At 41.9% G+C, this 23,701-nt stretch overlaps 1 protein-coding gene and 1 long non-coding RNA gene across 6 annotated transcripts in view; both read right to left on the bottom strand.

Annotated features, from left to right (window-relative positions):
- Window positions 1–5,278, bottom strand: part of tmem248 (transmembrane protein 248) — a 67,572-nt gene extending 62,294 nt beyond the window's left edge. For 4 of the 5 annotated variants that reach the window (XM_067257644.1, XM_067257647.1, XM_067257643.1 and 1 more), the window contains exon 1: window positions 4,400–4,676. In XM_067257644.1, the coding sequence (XP_067113745.1) occupies window positions 4,400–4,546 (147 nt within the window). In that variant the 5' untranslated portion in view covers window positions 4,547–4,676. Of the gene's footprint in view, window positions 1–4,399; window positions 4,677–5,127 lie in introns of those variants that run through there. The other variant, XM_067257646.1, reaches the window with a different exon arrangement.
- Window positions 5,279–21,642: 16,364 nt separating this feature from the next.
- On the bottom strand, window positions 21,643–23,044 carry LOC136963589 (uncharacterized). Its single transcript, XR_010878992.1, has 5 exons — window positions 22,772–23,044; window positions 22,583–22,660; window positions 22,122–22,312; window positions 21,926–22,028; window positions 21,643–21,737 (listed from the first exon to the last, which is right to left on the bottom strand). It is a non-coding gene; the product is annotated as an uncharacterized lncRNA (long non-coding RNA).
- Between the last annotated feature and the right edge of the window lie 657 nt (window positions 23,045–23,701).

A 23,701-nucleotide genomic window follows, 5' to 3' on the forward strand; every position in this document is an offset into this window, starting at 1 on the left:
AATAATGACATGAATCAATGACATACGTAATTATAATGAGCCAAGAGTAGGTATACCACATCAGTAACACTTATCAATACATATTGACATCTCTGTACACGTGGCAAGTTGGAAAACAAACCTCATTAGCATAATACACGCATGTGCACAATAATTGTATTGTTAGCAGTGTATTCAAGGCCACATGCAGTTGCAATCATGCTGTATGCATAGCAAACAAAAATATTTAATCTACCCATTTACTGAAGCTAGTTGGTCCAAGTTTGTTCAGAGTTCAATGCAATTGGAACATTTTGACAGCAAGAAAAGCATTCTTGGAGAAAAAGCAGTGGAAAGATTCAACTTATATTCAGCACCTAAGAACCTTATGCTAAGTAATGCTGGATTTCATAAGGGTGTTACAGTAACTTCACCAACACAACAAATATAGCTAAAGCACGTAAGAGGCGTGAAAATGCAGCTCTGGAGAAGGTTTTCCAAACAGAAGGTGCAGGGCTCGACAATAACGATGGCCCGATGGCCAGTAAACGTCGGGATAGTTAAACTAGCAACTCATTGGCCCGATCAGGCCACTGCAAATTATTGATTGAAAAAAAAAATTGCATTGTAAAAGTTAACATCCTTCATATGTTTTGCAATCTGCTAAATGCAGAAATAACTTTGCAGCTCGTGGGGCGCACAGTTGGCAAATCAAGAGTTGAGTAGTGAGTGACGACTGGTTGTCAAATTGTAATTCTCTCATCTCTATACATTTTTTAACAACTGGCGCGAGACTGGCGCAAGACAATAAAGTGAAGATGGCAGCAAAGTAGAGCTACGAGCTCAAACGGAAGCAACTTTTTTTATGGAACGAAGATGCACTGTGTTGTCTATCGTATGGTACCGTCCAGGGCTCTAGAGTGCGACCAATTTGGTCGCATATGCGACCAAAATTTGTACGGGTGCGACTAAAATTTTTACTAGGTCGCACCGGTGCACCTAACCTCCTCGCATCCGCTGCCTCTCCAGGAACGAAGCGTTTGTTTCTTCTCCGACCTGAGCACCAGAGAATCAGTTATGGCACACCTGGGCATTGTACGCCCGCAGGGCCACAACCGGCCCACAGGCTGTTCCAATCCGGCCCGCGTGAGGTAAATCTAAAATTAAAAATAAATAAATGTGTTGAGCGGTTGTAAATATGTAGTCCTGAAACACTAGTGATCAGGCAATTTACATATGTGCGCTTGCGCAACCTTACCGACAGGAGAGTTAGGTGGTTAGCCCTCAAAAATGAAAAGGTTGATACAGAATGTAGAGTTTTTAACAAGACATGGACTTCTAAGTATCTGTTTACTGAGGTCAAAGTCAAAGCTGTGTTCTTAGTTTTGGAGAACAGGTCGCTGTGTTGAAGGATTACAATTTGAATCGGCACTAAGGGACTCAAGAAAAAAACTACCGCAGACATAATAAGAACTTGACTGATTCAGTGGGCGCGGGCTGATGGTTTGCTAGTTAAATTGCACACTCGGATCATCACCTGTCAGCTGTCCTTCGCATATCCACCTCAGACATTCAGCCAGATTTCGATGCACTTGTTCAAGCCCACTGGATTCCTCTCACATAACAAAATGAACTGCAAAAAAGTATAGCTTTTTGTATAAAGTTGATCAATTGCATATCTTTAACATACTGCAAAACAACTTTTCAGTGTTGGTGAAGATTAACTAGTTACAAATAAAATGAAACACTGATGTAATGACTATTTTAGTTTTTACTGTTACTTCGATTGTTTTTTCCTAGTTGACCAACATGTAAAATATTTATATACATATTTACAGAATATCCTTATTCTTCTGATAACCAGTAGCAGCTAATCAAAATATATACTTTACTGCTTTTTACAATGGGGGGAAATGAATAGTGAGCAGAATTAAGTTCAAGTTATCGTTGATGCGGCCCTCCAACACATTTCAGGTTTCTCATGTGGCACCTTGTCATATATCTAAATATATACTTTACTGCTTTTTACAATGGGGGAAAATGAATAGTGAGCAGAATTAAGTTCAAGTTATCGTTGATGCGGCCCTCCAACACATTTCAGGTTTCTCATGTGGCATCTTGTCAAAATTAATTGCCCACCCCTGAGTTACGGAGCTGGGCCATGGAGCTAACCCATGGAGCTAGGATGTTGATGCTAGGGAGAGTGTGGAAAGCTGGTTTAGCCAAGGCCAAAGGGCAAGAAAGCCAAATTACAGGTGTTGGCCATCTGAAGGGCATGCGACAGCAAGGGGGGACCCGCTATAAGACTTTGAGCCATGAAATGTTAGGTCTCAGTTCAGGGAAGCACTTTTAAACAGTAGCACTTTCTATTTTAAAATGTTTTATTTTGCTTGCAATGTTTTAGTTTGGCAGCTCAGTGAAGCACTTAAAATATTTTTATATACAGTTTAATTGTGCATCAAATAAAACCAATATTTACCTACACCTTATTCTTGTTTAAGGTCATTTACATAATATATATGAATGTATATGGAGCGTGATAAAAAGGTGACCTTGAAATTGTGGCAATGCAAGGAAAATTTTGGGTGCACCTAAATTTTGTGCTGGTGCACCTAAATAAAAAAGTTAGGCGCACCAGTGCAACCAAGGGAAAAAGTTCGTCTGGAGCCCTGCCGTCTAAAGCAGACAAAAGTGGATATTTTTACAGAGGTACCGACAATGTTCGAAAACAATACCTGACCAGCCATGCTAGCAGACAGCACCTGGTTTGCGGGACAGCTAAGCGGATGGTTGACAATCCATCTTCGAGGTCGTTGACCATGCTGGTCAGGAATTTAAATGTAGATGCCCATTGTGTTATTGCACAACTTATAACAACGGCATATCACGTAATTAAGACGGACTAGCCGTTCGTCTCGTTCCCCCAGGCTATTGAACTGCAGCAGAAGAATGGTGTCGACTTGTGTACTTCGCCTCCTGAACTCTGGGGCCAAGTCAACTGACGAGTGTTAAGCAAACACACGTAGCCTACTGTAAAGGGAAGTTTGATTTGTTGTTTTTTTCTCCTCCCGATATGCAGATCGCAGTAATGCAAGTAACGCAAGACATTTTTGTATTAGTAACTATAATGCAATTACTGAAGTTATCAACAGTAATGCGTTACATTACTGCTTAACACCCAACTTCACTACGCTGACCGGCCAACCATGTGTTTACCCCGCTAAAAATGATATTCGATCAATTCTCAAAATGTAAACATTTTAAAATAAAAAATTCTGATTGTTGATTGCGTTGATTGTCAAGCCAACATATGTGTCCATTGTTTCTAAACAGTGTGTTTAAGAGCGAGATAGACGATCTGTCATAGCCCCCAATCAAGCAGAAGAGAAATTTCGGAAGATTGACGACACAAAGTTAATCATCGAAGATGAGAAGTAGCTTAGTCCTACATGGAGTTGTATGCTCCACAGCACGTATTTTACAAAGACTACGGCAACAAAAAGCCAAATGTTGCCACATTATGTTGGAAATGGGATGCTGTTGCAACGGTAGTTGGAGCAACAAGTTTCCTAAATATAGCCTATGTCATGTTTATGTACCATGTCAGCTTTACATGTAAAAAAGGAAAGCTCAGAGAAGGTGAAAGGCTTGGTGACCAGCGTGGAGAAATGCGCGTCTAGTGTGAACAGCATCGCGCTATTCGTAGCCGATTGTGGTGCTTCGCGGCGCTTCAGGGCGCTTCGCAGCCAGTGTGTCCCAGACATGAGCTAGATTGAATCTATGGCTCTGGATTGATTGTAATGTCTGAACGTCAGTTTCCACGCCTACTGGCCTCCTCTCATTATCATATTGGGAACAATGTATTATTGAATGAATGAATGAATAAATGAATGAATAAATGAATAAATAAATGAATACACAAATGTATTCATTCATTCATTTGTAAATATGGCAGCTTTGGTCCTCCATACTAGACACTGCCAGGAGATTAATAGGAAGCAACATGGTTGACTGACTCCACAGGGACACAGTGAATGCATGTACACCACACGGAAAAGGCTCTTATACTACCATGGCTGGAGAATTGCCTAGTAGTTGGAAGTGGTTTAACCCTTCGGGTCATTGTGAACCTTCGGGTCATTGTGAACCTTAGGGTCATTGTGAACCTTCGGGTCATTGTGGACCCACCGTCATGTTGCGACAATTTTACCTAATTCAAAAATAAAGTGAAGCATTTTCTTTTAACCATTGCGCTGTGGGGGGTCTGAGACAGCGCGAAGGTCAAAAGAAAATGCTTCACTTTATTTTTGAATTAGGTAAAATTGTCGCAACAGGACGGTGGGTCACAATGAGTGAAGGATCACAATGACCCAAAGGTAACACAAGGTAAAGGCATGAAGTAATTGGAGCCTCTGCTTACCTTTTTCATCAAAGAGATGAACACACATCTGGTATAGCTCCATAGTGCAGTAGTGCGTGAGTACATCACTGAGCCTTTAATGCGGCTGCCAAAAGAATATACACGTTCCCAGACAAAATAGCTCTTTGTTTTCCTTTCTCTTTGCATACAAGGAAATTAATTGCTTTTAGCTATGGCCTCCAAGCTCACTGTACTTGCACTACAGCAATGGGACCTGCATAGTGACTTCACCATCTGTGAAATTAAATACTTGACATACAAGGGGTTGTAGAGTACTGTTGACTATCCTGTAGCAAACTGAACGAACGCTCAATTGCTATCCAAACTACTTAGGCTACTAGTTTGACTGGATAACTTAGCTTGCTAAAACAGCATAATTGTTTTGTAAAAGTAGATCACCACCTATAATTTCATTCTCACTAGCTGAGTAACTGAACCCTGACTTTCTTGCTAAATTCTCTACCTCTAGCTCGTCTTTCTTACCTTTTCACGCTAACGCGTCCAAGCTCTAAACTACAGTAGCTAGTTACCTAGACTACCAGTTTAACTAGTCTCTTGACTAGCTAAATTCGCTAGCTAACAAGCCTACACGGTTAGCTAACAACGTCAACACAACAGGAGAAAAAGTCGTTTGTTAGTGATTATAACACTGGTATTAACAGCCGGGTAGAGGCGAGGATAAAAATGAGATTCGTCATCGTTCATAAAATGAAGCGAATTAAACTCACCATCTTCTCTATGCATACGAGTCGACGAAACCGGTTGTTTTGATGTATCCTGTCACGGGCTACTCTAATGTGTTAGCCAGCTAGCTAGCTAGCAAGCACCACACCAGTCAGTCGCACTACCGGTAAGGAAAGGTACGTTAAAGGCCGGGGCTCGGGGACAGTTAGAGTTTCTACTTTAAATGAACTACTGATACTGCTTCCCATTATTTTAGTGCCATAGAGCAACCTGAATGTTAAAACATCTAAGAATTTAAACTCTTCACATCAATAGCTTTTTCTCCAGTTGTCAGTTCACCCGAATTGCCAATACATAATCAGTATAGCGCCAAGCGGGTCCGTGTACTGTACCTTGTGGTTCCCTGTACCTTGTGGCCATTGGTTTTTCTATTTTGCAACCCGTGTTGACAAACGTAAAATAGGGCCGTAATATCGTTGTCATTTTAGTAACTCAAACACACATTCTATGGAACGCCGAGTTAGTCAAAATTAAATAAATAAATAAATAGGTAAATAAATAGATAAATAGATAAATACATAAATAAATATGGCTATGAAATAAATTCTGAAATTAAAAAAAGATGGCAATACATATATAAATATAGCATTATATAATTATATAGCTGAATCAATTTACCGACATCAATAAATACATTTATTTATTTCAAAATGACGTTTTTGTAAAGACAACATTTATTTATTTCATGGGACATTTATTTCCTAATGCCACATTTTTTTTTTTTTTTAGACTTTTCCACACCACATTTATTTCCACATATATTTCCACACCACATTTATTTCCACACCACATTTATTTTTGTGCTGTATTTATTTCCGATATCACATGCAAACGAGAGGGCCGTGGTTATCTTCACACCAACGCAGCTGCACACAAGATCGAAGGCAGATAGGGACACCTAGATTCGGTAGATGATGGAAGACATTAGTCGTGTCAGAGATCGCATGCTGACCTTATAGATCAAATTGATCAACAAGGCTTGTCAGGATGTATTATTTTGGCAAACATTGTAGATTTTGTAGAGGTAGGTTACTTGGGCGGATAAGTGCTCTACAGAACATAGATATTGAAGTCTTAAATACCACCTAGGAAGACGTAGTGGTGGCAGTGATTGTTAGCTTTGCAGACGAGTTACACGTCACACGAGCTAAAGCAATGTTTACAAAAGTAACTTCAGCGCTCTGTCGCAGCTATCAAAGACCAAGGCTGTGTCTACTACCGCACACTTGTGCACTTCGAGCACTGACTTTCAGTGCTTAGGGCGCTTACACTGACAGAACCAGCAGAATTCAGTGCACTGAAAGTACCCGGATGACGCACTGCAAACAGTAAAAAAATGCAGTGTACAACGATGGACACTACTCGCCCTAAACGGGCGCCATATTGGCTACGTAGCGGAAGAGGAGGAGCCCTTTTGGCAGCTTTTCATTTCATTTCTAAAATAATGGCGGACGAAATGACTCGCGAGCAGATTCACCTTAGTTTCGCAGGTGTCACAATCAGATTTGCGTCCGTCACTTTCCGCCAAGTGGTTAACTTAAGTGTTCCATTTGAGACAGCACTACTCAGCGACGGAGTGCACTACAGATGTAAGTGCACTGTATTGCAGTACACTGCATTGCAGTGTACTTAGTAAAGTGCGCGGTAGTAGACACAGCCCAAGTCCGTAGGTCACCGCCATCACTCCCATTGGGAAACAATGATAAAAAGGCAGAGACGACACAGACATTGTGGGCAAAGCTTGTCTACATTGTATGCTTTTCGGCAGTGCGATGCCACTGTCACCCCAGGTAGCTCTAAAGCTATCCCCTTAGCACAGGTGCTGGACACCCGCAGTGTTATCGCCCTGGTTTCCAGACTACCTGGTTTCTGTAAGCATGCGAGCTGTGCGTTCACCTAACAGCAGCAGCTGCCGTTGGCCTCTATCACCAGATTCGTCACAAATTCACACAATATTCAACATGATTGGCAAATTTCAAGTCGCATCTCATATCGCATCTCAAGGGGCTGGACTCTCTTCCACTCTGGAGTTGCCCACGGTGAGCGGCGTCGAGCTGGGGTGGGAATACTTGTTTCCCCTCGGTTCGGCGCCTGTACGTTGGGGTTCACCCCGGTGGATGAGAGGGTAGCCTCCCTCCGCCTTCGGGTGGGGGGACGGGTCCTCACTGTTGTTTGTGCTTATGCACCAAACGGCAGCGCAGAGTACCCACCCTTTTTGGAGTCTCTGGGAGGGGTGCTGGAAAGCGCTCCTCCCGGAGATGCCCTCGTCCTCCTGGGGGACTTCAATGCTCATGTGGGCAATGACAGTGAGACCTGGAGAGGCGTGATTAGGATGAACGGCCCCCACGATCTGAACCCGAGTTTTGTTGTTGGACTTCTGTGCTAGACACGGTGTCATGTTCAAACATAAGGGTGTCCATGTGTGCACTTGGCACCAGGACACCCGAGGTCTCAGTTCGATGATAGACTTTGTAGTCGTGTCGTCGGATCTGAGGCTGAATGTCTTGGACACTCGGGTGAGGAGAGGGGCGGAGCTGTCAACTGATCACCACCTGGTGGTGAGTTGGCTACGATGGTGGGGGAAGACGCCGGTCAGGCCTGGCAGAACCAAACGTAATGTGAGGGTCTGGTGGTTGAAAAGCTCCGCGGTGGCAGGGCCCCTGGGGTGGATGAGGTCCGCCCGGAGTTCCTTAAGGCTCTGGATGTTGTAGGGCTGTCTTGGTTGACACGGCTCTGCAACATCGCGTGGACATCGGGGACAGTGCCTCTGGACTGGCAGACCGGGGTGGTGGTTCCCCTCTTTAAAAAGGGGGACCGAAGGGGGGATCTTTAGGGGGATCACACTCCTCAGCCTCCCTGGGAAAGTCTATTCAGGGGTTCTGGAGAGGAGGGTCCGTCGGATTGTCGAACCTCGGATTCAGGAGGAGCAATGTGGTTTTCGTCCTGGCCGTGGAACTGTGGACCAGCTCTATACCCTCGGCAGGGTTCTGGAGGGTGCATGGGAGTTCGCCCAATCAGTCTACACATGTTTTGTGGATTTGGAAAAGGCGTTCGACCGTGTCCCTCGGGGGCTCATGTGGGGGGTGCTCCGGGAGTACGGGGTACTGGACTCCCTGATCGGGGCTGTTCGGTCCCTGTACGACCGGTGCCAGAGTTTGGTCCGCATTGCCGGTAGTAAGTCGAACTTATTCCCTGTCAGGGTTGGACTCCGCCAGGGCTGCCCTTTGTCACCGATTCTGTTCATAACTTATATGGACAGAATTTCTAGGCGCAGCCAGGGCGTTGAGGGGGTCCGGTTCGGTGACCTCAGGATCGGCTCGCTGCGTTTTGCAGATGATGTGGTCCTGTTGGCTTCATCGGGCCGTGACCTTCAGCTCTCACTGCAGTGGTTCGCAACCGAATGCGAAGCGGCTGGGATGGGATTGGTTATCGACCGGAAAAGAGTGGAGTGCAATCACCGGGTCGGGGAGGAGATCTTGTCCCAAGCGGAGGAGTTCAAGTATCTCGGGGTCTTGTTCACGAGTGAGGGAAGGATGGAGCGCGAGATCGACAGGCGGATCGGTGCGGCGTCCGCAGTGATGCGGGCTTTGCATCGGTCCGTTGTGGTGAAGAAGGAGCTGAGTCGAAAGGCGAAGCTCTCTATTTACCAGTCGATCTACGTTCCTACCCTCACCTATGGTCACGAACTGTGGGTAGTGACCGAAAGAACGAGATCGCGAATACAAGCGGCCGAAATAAGTTTTCTCCGCAGGGTGTCCGGGCTCTCCCTTAGAGATAGGGTGAGAAGCTCGGTCATCCGGGAGGGGCTCAGAGTAGAACCGCTGCTCCTCCGCGTCGAGAGGGGCCAGTTGAGGTGGCTCGGGCATCTGATAAGGATGCCTCCTGGATGCCTCCCTGGTGAGGTGTTCTGGGCACGTCCCACTGGGAAGAGTCCCCGGGGAAGACCCAGGACACGCTGGAGGGACTAGAATCAGAATCAGAAACTGAGACTATGTCTCTCGGCTGGCCTGGGAACGCCTCGGGGTCCCCCAGGAAGAGCTGGTGGAAGTGGCCGGGGAGAGGGAAGTCTGGGCCTCCCTGCTTAGGTTGATGCCCCCGCGACCCGACCCCCGGATAAGCGGAAGATGATGGGATGGGATGAGATCTCATATCGCATCTCTAGTCGCTGCTGTAGGCTAAGAAAATAAAACAGTTTCAAGCTGGCATGAAGTGGGATTCGATCGCACTAGAGCAAAAATACATGATTGTTGGTCCGTTGAAGCTATTCAGGCTCATGGATGAAAGGAGCTTGTAGTCACAAATGTATTGGCATTTAAGCAACATTTTGTATGGCCTGGGTTCATCGAAAACAGCAGGTTATCGTGGGCACACCAGAAAATACCCGAATGTGTAGGCTAATCGCGTAGGCCTATTTGGGGTTGTCTTGAGGCAATAACCACATTTCCCACGATACCACAGCCCCTTTTGAAACTACATCTTACAAATTAGCCTACTTAAATCGTCACTGTGAAGCCAGACAATAGGTTAAGATCAAAATACTATAAACCCTAAAGGAAGATTCTTGTTGTGGCTTTCTACACTTGCCATCTTGCACACAAACACGGTGTTTGATAAGTCTCAAACCATTTAAGACTTAGCACTTATCCGCCCAAGTACCTCTACAAAATCTACAATGTGTACCAAAATAATACATCCTGACAAGCCATGCTGATCAATTTGATCTATAAGGCCAGCATGCGATCTCTTACACGACTAATGTCTTCCATCATCTACCGAATCTAGGTGTCCCTAACTGCCTTCGATCTTGTGTGGAGCTGCGTTGGTCCGAAGATAATCACGCCCCTCTCGTTTGCATGTGAGATCGGAAATAAATACAGCACAGAAATAAATGTGGTGTGGAAATAAATGTGGTGTGGAAATATATGTGGAAATAAATGTGGTGTGGAAAAGTCTCAAAAAATAAATAAATGTGGTATTAGGAAATAAAAGTCCCATGAAATAAATAAATGTTGTCTTTCCAAAATGTCATTTTGAAATAAATAAATGTATTTATTTATTGATGTCGGTAAATGGATTCAGCTATATAATTATATAATGCTATATTTATATATTTATTGCCATCTTTTTTTAATTTCAGAATTTTTTTCATAGCCATATTTATTTATGTATGTATAGCTATTTATTTATCAATTTATTTATTTAATTTTGACTAACTCGGCGTTCCATACATTTAATCTGGCAAACCAAAAACGAAATAACGAATCAATATTTTGTTTTTCTGTATGTACAAAAAATTGAAAACTGACGTTTGTTTCATTGCTTTCAGCTCGAAACAGGAAATATAATAAACAAGGAAACCTAAACGAAATAATGGATCAAATTAAGTTTTCTGTTTTTTTTTCTTTATTTGTTGTAAGTAGGTCTAACCATTTCCCACGGTGCCGTTCCGCTTGCTTTGCGCATGCGCAGAGGATAGTTTCAAAGGAGTAGGTCGCTGAGCGCCATAAGCGAAGGGTCTGGTCCCAGTTGGTCAAACTTTCCAGTTCAAATGGCACTCGAACCATACATGTCTTTTATTGAGGACATGTTTATGAATGGAATGCCATATCATGAGATCTCAGTAAAGATGCGAGAAATGGATGTCCAGCGTGGAAGCTCTGAGATCAGCATTCGGAGACTACTTGCCAAGCATAATATGCGGAGAAAAGGACACACTTCTGATTCATTCCTTGACATTGCTGTCTCTCGAGCAATAAATGAGGTAATGTTACGTGATATAAAAAAGTAAAACATGTAGCATACTAGACCAGTGGTGTAGTCTACGCAGGGCCGGTCCTTCCTACAGGCGACATAGGCAGCCGCCTAGGGCGGCATGAAGAGGGGGGCGGCATTTTCCCAAGTGCATGTGCATCCATTAATTAACCCTTCTGCACAACCAGCTGAGGGCGCCAACCGCACCATGTCATATCTCCGTGTTGCGTTTGGGGTGACGGCCCGGGAGGGGGGGGGGGGGGGGGCGGCACTATGATTTGCGCTCCGGGGGGGGGGTTCTGTTGATACATTTCACCTAGGGCACCAGATGTGCTAGGACCAGTACTGAGTCTACGTGATACGCCGGTAGCCTATATGCTGTATACCCACTAGGAATGGTCAAAGATTTCCGTATACCCACTTAAAACAGCAAGATGATACGTAACAACATAGTTTTGTGACAGAACTTTCACGCGTTCATTCTTAAATTCACCCCGTCTGTGTTGCGAAGCACTGAACTGACGTTTTCGGCTTCCATGGCCTGTGAGTTTGTGTGTGTGTGCAGTTGTAGAAATAACAGTTCCTGGATGCTTGCTCATGCATTTCAGCTGATACAGTAGCTACATACCCTCAGTTTGACAATGGTTTTGGACGATAAGTGTGCTTGAGATGATGTGGACACTTTTTGTGTCCTCACCGTTAATAATATTCTGCCCCTCCGGCAGAAGGCTGCGGTCTATCAGGACCAATACCTCACGCCACAAAAACAGTTTCTTCCCTTCCGCTGTTGGCCTCTTCAACAAGGCCAAGGGACCACACTGACTCAAATGACTCATTGCCTAAATCACTCTGCTTTTGCACTGCACCATAACATGGTATCTTGTACATTTGTATTTTTTGTAATATTTGTATTTTTTTATTTTATATTGTAATTTACGGCAACTTATATTTATCCCACTTAGTACTGCTAGTTTATGTACCCTTAGTATAGTTAGTCCACATATTTAAATTTTAGGTATATGTTTATTGTATGCACCTTCCTGCCAAAGCAAATTCCTTGTCTGTGCAAACTTTCATGGCGAATAAATCCCTTTCTGATTCTGATTCTAATGAATGAGTGTTGGTGATAGAACTGCACATAGGCCTATGTTCATTTTTATTACTGCTACTGATAAGCCTCTGCTTTCAATTATTGTTAATAGGCTAATATGTATGTGTATATATGTATAAGTTGCAACTTATACATATACTACATACTAAATGTGCATTGAAAATTGCCAGCTAATAAAACCTGTGCTCCAGGGACCAGATTCATATGACATCTAAGGCTTCATGTAGCTCCTAACTGGTTGAGTTAAATGGTGATTAACACTAAACTTTAGAAAATCAAGGAAAATCAAAAGTCTATTCGCCCCACCTGCATAGGCATGTCCCCACCACTTTTTCTGTTTTTTTCTCCCAAATGTTCTGAAAAAAACAAGAAATGTTAAATAACAAATGTAAGTGCTATGAGAGTTTTTTTTTGGCGCAATAAGAAAACATGCAATACAATGTAAATATATAGAGAAAACACATCTGCATTGTCCAAATTACTTAAGCTAAAAGAAAACTATTTACTGATTACTGCATTATATTCAATTATATTTTTATATTCTGAATTGTCACCTGCCACCTGAATTTTGTGTTTCCCTTTATATAAATAAAGACATTTCCACCATAAATTGGTGCAGAAAATGTCTCCAGAATGCAGGAAATTAAGTGTTTAATGCTCAAAATATTCTGGTCTTGTTCTTGTGACCCCAATATTCAGGATTGTAACGTAGCCTATCATATTCTGTGTTTTGTCACACCTCTAATCTGAGCCGTTAAATGTCCCCACCACTGTTCAACACAAAGCCCTTGCCCACCTGTAACTGTCATTGACTGTTAAAGTCTTTGCAGTGTTGATAACACACAGCCTAAGCAGTCCTTCAGAATGCTCTATATTACATGTACATGCATACTGTATGTATTAGTGACTGTAGTGGTGCTTATGGGACGTCGCTCTGGGACAGGGTGTATGAAGTTGGGAGGGAAAAATCACAGTATACTCACTACAAAAAACTAGACTACACTACTGTACTAGACCTAGGCTATTTGATGGTAGACAAACAATTGTGTGCCTGTGTATGTGTGTGTTTTAAAAGACTGGATCAACATATGGTCGTAAAAATGACAGGCTACCTGTCCTCAGTTGGGGTACATGCAGGGGAATGCCGCATTGGAAGCGTTCTGAGAGCAGCCCATACCCCTTACCATGAAGAACGGCGTCAAGTATGTCTTAAATAGGCTAGTCCTGAATTTAATATTTTTATAATAGACAGGGTTTTGCCCAATAGGGTCTGACTCCAGACCTCCTATGTTGAGCTCAGGCAATCTGGGTGTCATCTTATCTGTCAGGATGTAAATGTCGAGGTTTTATGGCAAGCCCTTCTACCATTTATTCTTTAAAACTTACCAGTTTCTATTTAAATACTACTAGTACTTACTTATTAGTTGCTATTAACTATTCCATTAACTACTAATACGTATTCCCGTTTTACTAGTACATTTACATTTAGTCATTTAGCAGACGCTCTTATCCAGAGCGACTTACAGTAAAGGCCGCAATATGCTTCTGCGTCTCCGTTTACGGATGGGCGGGCGCACGTATACGCTCGGATACGGACGGATAGACTGCGTTTATGGTTCTCCGTAGGCTGTGGGTGCTGAAAACAATTCACCGCCAGAAGAGTAGGTGGCACAACGTTTTTTTGTAAATCGTCGTGGAGTGTTTATTTACCTAGGTTATCGAGAAGTCGGAGCAAATTTACAAATTAGCCGTTTCATCAATAAAATACGCACATTTTCAGCAACTACACTGCCCATTTCTCGTCACATTTTAATTCAGATGCTGATTTACATGTACTGTTTAGCTAAAATATGAATTGTGAAAACTTACAGCAATGGCGGTCAAAGGATTCTGTTCGTCCTGTTTATCCCGGCAACCCCGCCCCCGACGCAAGCGATTCTTAATACTGACCAATCACAGCCAAGGGGGTCTCCGTAGCTCTCCGTCGCTCACGACGGATAGTTAGAAAATTCAGAAGGTGGACGTCGAGCTCTCCGGGGCTCTCCGAGGGCTGACGGAGAGCTCGTAGAGGGCGTTCCTCGGAGAAGAGGGCGTTCCCATGTGTCCGTTTTTCGAAAAACGCAGAAGCATATATAAGCCTTAAGTACAGGGACATTCCCCCGAGGCAAGTAGGGTGAAGTGACTTGCCCAAGGACACAACGTCAATTGGCACGGCTGGGAATCGAACTGGCAACCTTCAGATTACTAGCCCGACTCCCTCACCGCTCAGCCATCTGACTCCCTATAGTAACAATTGATTAGATACTAGCACGTTTTAGTTACTAGTAGGCTAACTATTCCATTAGTTACTAGTTACTAATTGCACATTTTGACATTGCAATCTATGGGGCTCTGTAGAGATCACCTTTTCATTAGTTACTAGTAACTATTCGAATAGTTATAGAATAGAATAGAAAAAATGTGCAATTAGTGACTAGTAACTAAAAATAATTACTAGTAACTAATGGAATAGTCACTAGTAACCAAAAATTAAGTACTAGTATGTAATCAATTGTTACTAGTAAAACGGGGATAGTTACTCGTAGCTATAAATAAGTACTAGTAGTTTTTAAATAGCGACTAGTACGTTTTAAGGAATAAATGTGTAAATTTTAAATCACATCCTATATCAACATATTCTGAATCACAGTCAACCAGTCGTGAAATCTATGGAATTAGTCTTTGTGTTTTGTGGACTTTTAACCGTGCACATCCAGATAATATATTTCAATTAATTCTGTGCATTATTGATTCAACTTAAATATTTGACATGAACTGTTTATGTATTACGGTGGTTACCTTTAGTTTAAAGAGTTGTGGGTGATTCTGATGTAATTTCCATCCTGACAGATGGGATGAGTCCCACAGAGGTCTGCTGGCAGACCCTTCTGGCCATGTAGCCTATAACATGCACATGTATACCTAATAATACCTAGCCTATATCTAATGCTGACTAATATATTTATATTTCTTGCTTGCATAGGGTTCCCGTAACTTTAACCCAATCCCATATAATGCTGAGTATATGGGACACAAGATGCACTTTACTTGAGCATATCCATGTCCTGCTACTTTATACTCCACTACATAATGAGTAATCTAATAATTTCAAATATATCCTGGGCCAATTGTCAAGAGTGGTTACAATCAATACTTCACATAATACTTATTCTAGGATTTTGAATACAGAACTTTTTCTTATGACGTTTTCAACATTGTGTGGTCTTGGGGATTTTACACAACAAGGTTATTCTTAGTCTATTCACTACATTTACATTACATTATGTCATTTAGCAGACGCTCTTATCCAGAGCGACTTACAGTAAGTACAGGGACATTCCCCTGAGGCAAGTAGGGTGAAGAGCCTTGCCCAGACACAACGTCAGTTGGCATGACCGGGAATCGAACTGGCAACCTTCAGATTACTAGCCCGATTCCCTCACCGCTCAGCCACCGTCACTAGTTCCCAACTGTTAATAACATAGAAACACATTAACAGACCTCTATCATCTCCTTTATAAAAAAAATAATACAGAATCACACAGTGGAAAGGATGTGGCCAGAAATTAACAACAGAGTGAATTATCCACGAAAGGAGGCCCTCATCCAGCTACAAGATCAGGAAGCAATAGATATGGAGGACGGTCTGACAAGGTTCTGCACATCTAATCTGACCTGCCAGATGTGCCAGATTGGCATAAACAGATTTGTGCAATCATGGAATGCTCACAGGATTCCAGGTATGTCACATTTCCCTTACAAGTTACTCAGTTTAAGTGTTTTGTCATTGAACATCACAATAAACATTTCTTGTGTTGTTAAAGAGAGAGGGATACCAAATCGCCTAGCAGGGACTGGAACACCAAGAAAAATCACAACCGATCTCCTACCAGATGCCACAGTTGCAGCTGACATGTATGACAGGGACATGGGATCCTCCCTCACCAGAGTATCTTCATTCGGAAGTGAACCCTTTTCTGTCTGAGGCAGACAAAGTGAGAGCAGAGCAGCACTTCGCACATTATTACCCTGACCTTTCAGTTGTTTTTGACAGTGCTGTCAATTACAACTATGGGTTAGGGTAGATCAAGGCCTCTTCAAAGAGGCCTTGATCTACCCTCATTGATGTAACCAAGACTTGTTCCTAATTTCATGTGCACTGGATTGTGAGGAGCCTTGTAACGGATTGCTGGACATTTGTGTCTGTGGACACCATTATGAAGTTACTACTAGTTTTACTTTACATGTGTATATAAGTGTCACTATAAAAATGTCAACTGCCTATTTTGTTACCATTAATAAATAATTTTACTGTCATTGTATCCATATTAGACATTATTCACAGGGTTGTTTTATGGAGAAAAAAATATATTTATTTTGTACAGAAAGAATAATCAGAGACACATAAATTGTGTAAACAAAGTAAATCCAGCTTTGCAAATCTCCACAGAAGAGCCTGTCACAACATCTTGCCACATTTAGGCCTACTAACTCTTATAAAATCACTGTGGGCTGAGAACAATAATATAGCATAAAAACATCTTGCCACATTTAGGCCTACTAACTCTTATAAAATCCCTGTGGGCTGAGAACAATAATGTAGCATAAAAACATCTTGCCACATTTAGGCCTACTAGCTCTTATAAAATCACTGGGGAGGTGGGAACAATGATGAAACATCAAACATTGTTACATTTTCTAGCTCTTAAAACTCCATAGCTAAGAACATCGATGCAACATAAAAACATCAATCCTCAATATCAAAAGTATTTATAACATGATATACATTTACATTTATTCATTTAGCAGACGCTTTTATCCAAAGCGACTTCGATATAACACTGAAAAGTAAGGATTGATGGCAAGCAGAAAAGCAGCATTTAATCTTCGCGTGCCAGCTCTCTCATGACATTTACTACACCAGAAAGGCTAATGACTGTGAATGTTGATATAAAAATCATCTGTTCTGCACTTCAAACACATTGAGGAATTCTGAAGCCACACAGTAGTGCAGGTTCTGCATCCGACCAAACTTCCACAGCATGCTGCAAATACTGGATCTTCCATGATTCCTGCCAGTGTAATAAAAAAATATTAGAGGTCTGAAAACACAATACAAGATATACTAGATGAAGAATGAAAAATGTTTTCCAATTGAATGTCAGACAGCGTTTCAAAAAGCATCCTTTATGTAACTGAGTCTATGTATGGCATAAGTTCAGTGAGAATTAACAAATTCCTTTCTCTGTCTACAGATGCTCCAAGCACACCCCGTACCACTTAACATCACAGATGTAAATTCCTGAAGTATGCTTAAGGAATGGCTCTGTTTTTACGGATTGGTTCTTAATCTCCATTGGCTATACAAAGAACCCCAGGAGCAGGACACTTAAGCTTTTAAATGACCACTACATCATAAATTCCACCAAACAACAACAATATGTTTGTCAGGGTGAATACATTATTTTTTTGTCTTCCTAAGGACAAGACTTACCTCTGTAAACCAGACAAGTGAATGTATCCCTAACATTCCTGGACTCTTCTTCAGTCAGTACCAATGTTGTGTTCCTCTTTCGATGGACCAGGTCAAAGAGTCCCTGAATAGCAGTTGTCACCTCAGACAAACCCTGAGCAGCCAGGACAAGCTCCTCGATCTTCTCGAACACACTGTCCAGTCCACCCTCATCATCTCTGCGTCTGTGAAAGAGAAACGCCACATGTATATATTAAATAATTAAAAACTGTTAATGTATGCAAATTATGTGACATGACATTACATTCAGATTGATTATGGACACAGAAACGATTGCTTTTGTGCCAATCAAATATTGCATAAAGTGTCCATTGACTGAAGATGTCCGATTGTAGGAGATATAGTTGTATCAAAGAAAATACTCAGATAAACATGGCAGTGTTTCTGGACAGACTGACGGAGAAATGTGCCATTATTTTAGGTGCTTTCATTTAGTCTCTTTGAATATGTTGTATCAGACCAGCTCTGCTCTTTAATTCAGGCCATGCTTAGCCTTTTACAGTGCTTGGAAATCAACCTCTGGTACAGCCATGATTTTTCGCGAGTTCTGCTTCCAATAAAAGGTGCCTAGTTGAGTTCAAAATATACAGTATGTCTCAATAAGAGCTCACTCTTGAAGACGGACATGTGAATGCATATTCATTTAGTTTTGATCTGAAATGGCAAAGGTTTGACATTGTTTATGGCTCCAGTTTAAAATGTAAGACTTTATAAATGTTGACGTGACAATTAATAGCCAAATATATTTGCCACTTAGCTGTGAAGCAACTTCAAGTTCATGCTATTGTCACAGTACATTTTCAAGACACAGGGTTACCTGCACTATAATTGTCCATTGTGGTCTGTCAGGATGAGTTGTTCATTGCTTCCTAAGGCATCTTTTACTTTGGCAATGGATGGGACACTGGCCTCCTGCTCAGTAAATCTTTCAACCACCATTCTGCTGTTCACAAGCTTTCCACTCTGTACCTCTCCCAGAGACTGACAGTCCTGGAATTCAGAACTACATTTAGGTTCATTCAAAATTTTGAACATACAAGAGAACATTTATATTTATATTCTATTGACAAGGGCATGGAAATTGAAAATAAATGTGCCCTACCTTGTAAAGTATTTCAGGGATTGAGCCCTGAGTGGCACTGAGGGGCTTGCCGAGCTAGCCGACTTGGAGAAGCGAAACTGGTCGCTCTAGGAAGGAGTAGGTAGTGGCCCCGCAGCAATGTTAACACCTGCATCCAGCACAGCCCCGACCCGTGTACTTCGTAATGGGCCTTGTCCCTGAGGTCGAATGAACCGAAGTGGCCCTCTGCTCCAGGGAAAACTGCCACATTGGTATCGTCAGTGAGGTACAGGCTCTGTCTGGTTACCTAAAAAGAAGTAAGATTTAGGCAAGATCCTGGTAATGGAATTCAATAACCGTATCCACTATAGTTAGGTGCATAAATCCAGCACTACTATCGGTTGCTAGGTTATTAAGTTCACCTAACGTAAGCTCAAATGAATGTAATCCAATACAACAGTCCTGCAAAAAAAGCATGTACAGTTATTACAATGCAAAAGTTATAATGTCATAAAGTTATAAATTTTTGTTGAAACTGTTTTAGAGAGGCATTCCATCAACTGTATGATCATTTTAGAGGATGGAGTTTGTGGTGAATACAGAAAGTTACAGGTGATACAGAAACACCAAACTTAACTTATATGTCATTGAGCCTATCCTAATTGACACGATTACGGGTTGGAAAAATAACAGAAACGCCTCTCTGTACAACACAATACTTCAACATCACCACTAACTAACACCTATGCGGCTGCCAACTAAGTTAGCTGTCACAGTTACTTACAGTTACAGTTCACCCAATGTCACACATTCAAAACATAATGCTAGCAAACTAGCATTCATTAACTTTAGTTAGCTAGCTAATGTTACGTATCTTTGGGAGATACTGTGTGAGAACAATAAGCAACGTTCGATGGCCATACCTGAAATATTTTAGAAATCTTTTCCACTGTCATGTCCTCCTCTCTAAGCGTCACTCTTTTGGCGGCGCTGAAAAGCACAAACGATGGATCCATAATGTAGCACCACTGAGGGACACTGCTTTGTAGGCTTGTTACCTGTTCCACGCATTGGAGATTATCCACTGCGCATGCGCCAAACAGAATTGATGGCACCGTGGGAAATGGGAAAACAAATAAAGAAAAATAAAAACTACGTAAATTCAACCCATTATTGTTGGAATGCTGCTTCAGCATTCCAAGTACTGTTCTTTGAATCTTTATTCAACTTCTTAACATTATTCTATTTCTTCCGCGACACCTTTCAGCGCCTTCAAATCTTCAGCTATTAAAACCGTTCAGCTATCAGAAAATTCAGCAGTTTCAGGCCATGGGTGCTATGACTTTTCAGCTTTGTAGCTCTTATGCTTGAATTCATATAAATCAATATTCATAATATTTTTAACATGGGTTTCCAATGGAGTTTTCTTTCAAATCCTCTCAAACTTCTTTAAACTTCTTCAACTTCCAAATCCTTCTTCTTCCTCAATCTTTCAGCTAGAGCCACCATTTAAACTTTAAAATGTTGACAAAACCCTAAACTACTTTTAAATAATTCAGCTTTTTGATATCTATTCAACTTTTTTCAATATCACTGATTATGTTTCATGACTTTTTCAAGCCGTTTCTGAGATTTACATGGGTGTGTACGTGAAACCCTAGAGTGCAGACTGAAACGCTTAGAGTGGAGGGCAGCTTCGGATGTTGTTGAAAAAATATTTCTTAGTAGTTTATTTCTTAGTTTGCCAGCATTGCCACAATTTTCGCTCTTCATGCTTCATTTTTTGATCAATAGATAGCTAATTTTGTGCTGGTCGTAGACAGTTGTCTGTTGAATCCAACAGACGTACACATTTGTTCAGAGCCCCACGAAAGCGAGACAAAGTCCAACTCTGGCCCCATAGAGACCAATGCAAATCTGGTGACAAAATCGTCAGAGAAAGCAAAAAGAACAAGATTTTGAAACTGCCGGTAGAGTCGTATTTCTGACCGCACAGAAATATAAAGGACATCTCTGGTTTCGGCAGAGTCTTGGGTCTCGGAAAATATCCTTATTTTTTGGATTGGACGTAAAGTTTTGCGTCTAGGTTAACTTGTTTGAGGTGTGGATTCTAGCTACATTTCTGTTATTCTCTGCCCTCAGGGCATTAGCAATCATAGCTGCACCATCACCATGGCAACGACAGACACGCACCACTCAGTCTCTCACACAGGTGATTTGTATTAGCTGATTAGTGGAGTCACAAGACAGAGCTATTCAGTCAACTCGTCTCATTAAAAGACTAAGAGCACCATAATTTCAGCTACTAAAACGAATATACCACTTATACTACTGCTACAGTTTAACAGTTCAGCTTTCAGCTTCTCCCGCATTGTAGGCTATTTAAGCTCTTAGCTTTGTTAGATGATGCAGGTCAGCTTCCACACTGCCTCTTGAAATTCTACTATTTCTTCGATTGCTTCACAACGTTCAAACGTATTCTCCCGCATTGTATTTAAGCACTTAGCTTTGTTAGATGATGCAGTTTAGCTTACCCAGCTAACACAGTTACGTTGCCGCAACGTTACTCGATGACCAAACATACGTTGCCGCAACGTCTTTGGCGACGTTGCGGGACCGTGCATCTGTGGGACGCCAGAAGGTAACCGCAACGTAACTTGTGACGTTGCCAGTCAGTAACCGCGACGTCGTGGCAATGTTATTTTCCGACGTTGCCAGTCTGTAACCGCGATCTCCTAGCAACGTCATTTTCCAACGTTGCCCGTCCGTAACCGCGACCTCCTAGCAACGTCATTTTGTGACGTTGCCAGTCCGTAACTGCAACGTTAACTAAGTAACCTATATTTCTCAATTCTACTGCTTATATTGGGGCGGTTCATATGCAGACCTCATTTGCCCAAAATGCTACTTGTTCTTGTATAATAGGCTACATGGTAGCCAACTTTAGTAGGACTTTGTTTGTGTGATGTGTAGCCTAACTCCAGCTAATCATAAACAAGGCAGCATTTCCATGTAACATTGTCATTTTATTTCAAACAAAGTGCCAAACAGTGAATTAAAATCTTCTGCCAGTCCCCGCTACAGGTCCTGTCTGTTGGCCCTGACAATGAAGCACAAAATAAGTTAATGTTCTATCAACATAATTGCACGTGTAAAAAGGGGCTATACAAGTCATAAAAAAATCACATCTAAAATAATATACATCATCAAATAATATGTGATTCTAGATTTTTGTCACATAGCCATGTGAAAGGTTGGATATGGAAGCTGCAATCATGATTTATTCACCTGGCTTGTTTTGAATGGGCTGCCGGGGTGTGTTTGAGTGTCTCCTCTATGAGGAGCTCCACAGCTTTCTCTCACAGTCCCGTCTTCCACTTCATCACAGGGTCTGGAATTAGAAGTCATGAACTTATTGTCAACACCAATGTGAACGTTGAACGCTGCATGTAAGCCATAGTTCATGGCATCTCCAAACACTTACCACTCTCTTTCGCAACTCCAGCACCTTAAGGCGCTCCTCAAGGTCTTGGAGTTCAGCCTGTGTTTGGGCCACCTGTAGGTCCATCACTGGCACCTCTTCAGTGTGTCTGCCCTGTAGTCGCCTGAATAGGAGAGCCTCTCGCTGGTTCTCCTCAAATGTCTCCATCTTCCGGAGCATAACCTGTAATGTGTCTGTCATTAAAGACAAGTAAAACAAGTTTACAAGAGTTAGCATGATTGGCATACACTGTGGTTCTTCTAGATTAGCTGTAACATTGATGTAAATAACAAATGTTACCTTGAATGGTTGTATACAAAGCATTAATATGACAACATTTGTTGTTTTGACAAATATGTATCCCCCCGCCACGATCAGAACAACTTAGGTATGCCTTACAATGAGTTGGCAATGCTATTGAGAAGCTTTGAGTATTTTTTTGAGTGTCTTATATTTGCACTTGCCTGGCTGCCAGCTGTTTTCCTGGGCCCCCAATGGGTTCACCTCCACCAGACCAGAGTTGACATCTAGGGGTATGGCATCTGGTGATGCAAAGGTTTTAAGTCATGCTTTTGCTTCAAAACATAGCCTTTAGGGTTGCCATGGCTCATACAATTATTGTCACTGTTATAAACGGTCATTCATTACTTTACCATCATTTCCCAGGGACACAGTGCTAGGTCGTGTGACGGTGGTAGGATAATCTGTACAGAAATGAAAGTGGAATGTAGTTTATGTACATAGTTTTAGCATATTGATATTAAAGGAGTAGCTTTGCACATATGTGATCGTTCGAAAGCAGGGCCCCACAGCATACGCTGAACATTCCAACCGACTATTTTCCGATAGACAAAAACTACATGACAAACGCTATAGTATGGCTTCAAAATTTACAATTAGTAGGCTAACAAGTAACACTAGCAGGTAGTAGCATTGCTACAATTTTTATGCTAGGTTGCTAGGTAACGGAAGCTAATTACAGCTACCTAGCTGCCGTTTTGGAAAAATAACTGGTGGAAGCGTCGGAAATATTTAGAACTCACGCATCTAAAGGTTAAAACGAATAAACTTATCCAAAAACAGATGTCATGTACAAATTGGAAAAATTAGTGACATGATACTAGGGAGGACAAACCCGTTTGAGCGTTTTTCCTGAAATACGTTTTAATAGTTATTCCTGGGGAAATTATGGAATTAAATTACATATTAACTATACTGAAATACGTGTGCACAATAATATCAACAATATTTGCTCAATTTAGACGTTTTTAAAGGTTTTTAATTTTACCTCGAAGCTACTTCCGTTAATCAGCTGTTTGTGAAAAAGAGGCTAGTTTTACGACAGTGACTTTGGATGTAGCCTACTTTAACATGCTAGCTGATTAGCCAGTACGAGTGAGATATGTAAACAGCTACGTTAACAAACATCTTGTTTGTAAAATATGTAGTCTTAAATACGATGGGAACACATCACATAAACAACTCTAAAACGTCCGACACGCCAAATGTTGTCATTTTTTGACAAGCGTCCCTGAAGCTCAAATTCCGAGTCAGAGTTCCATGAAGCTTTTCATTGCAGTGAA

The sequence above is a fragment of the Osmerus mordax genome, chromosome 19 (assembly GCF_038355195.1).
Source record: "Osmerus mordax isolate fOsmMor3 chromosome 19, fOsmMor3.pri, whole genome shotgun sequence".
Classification (NCBI taxonomy): domain Eukaryota; kingdom Metazoa; phylum Chordata; class Actinopteri; order Osmeriformes; family Osmeridae; genus Osmerus; species Osmerus mordax.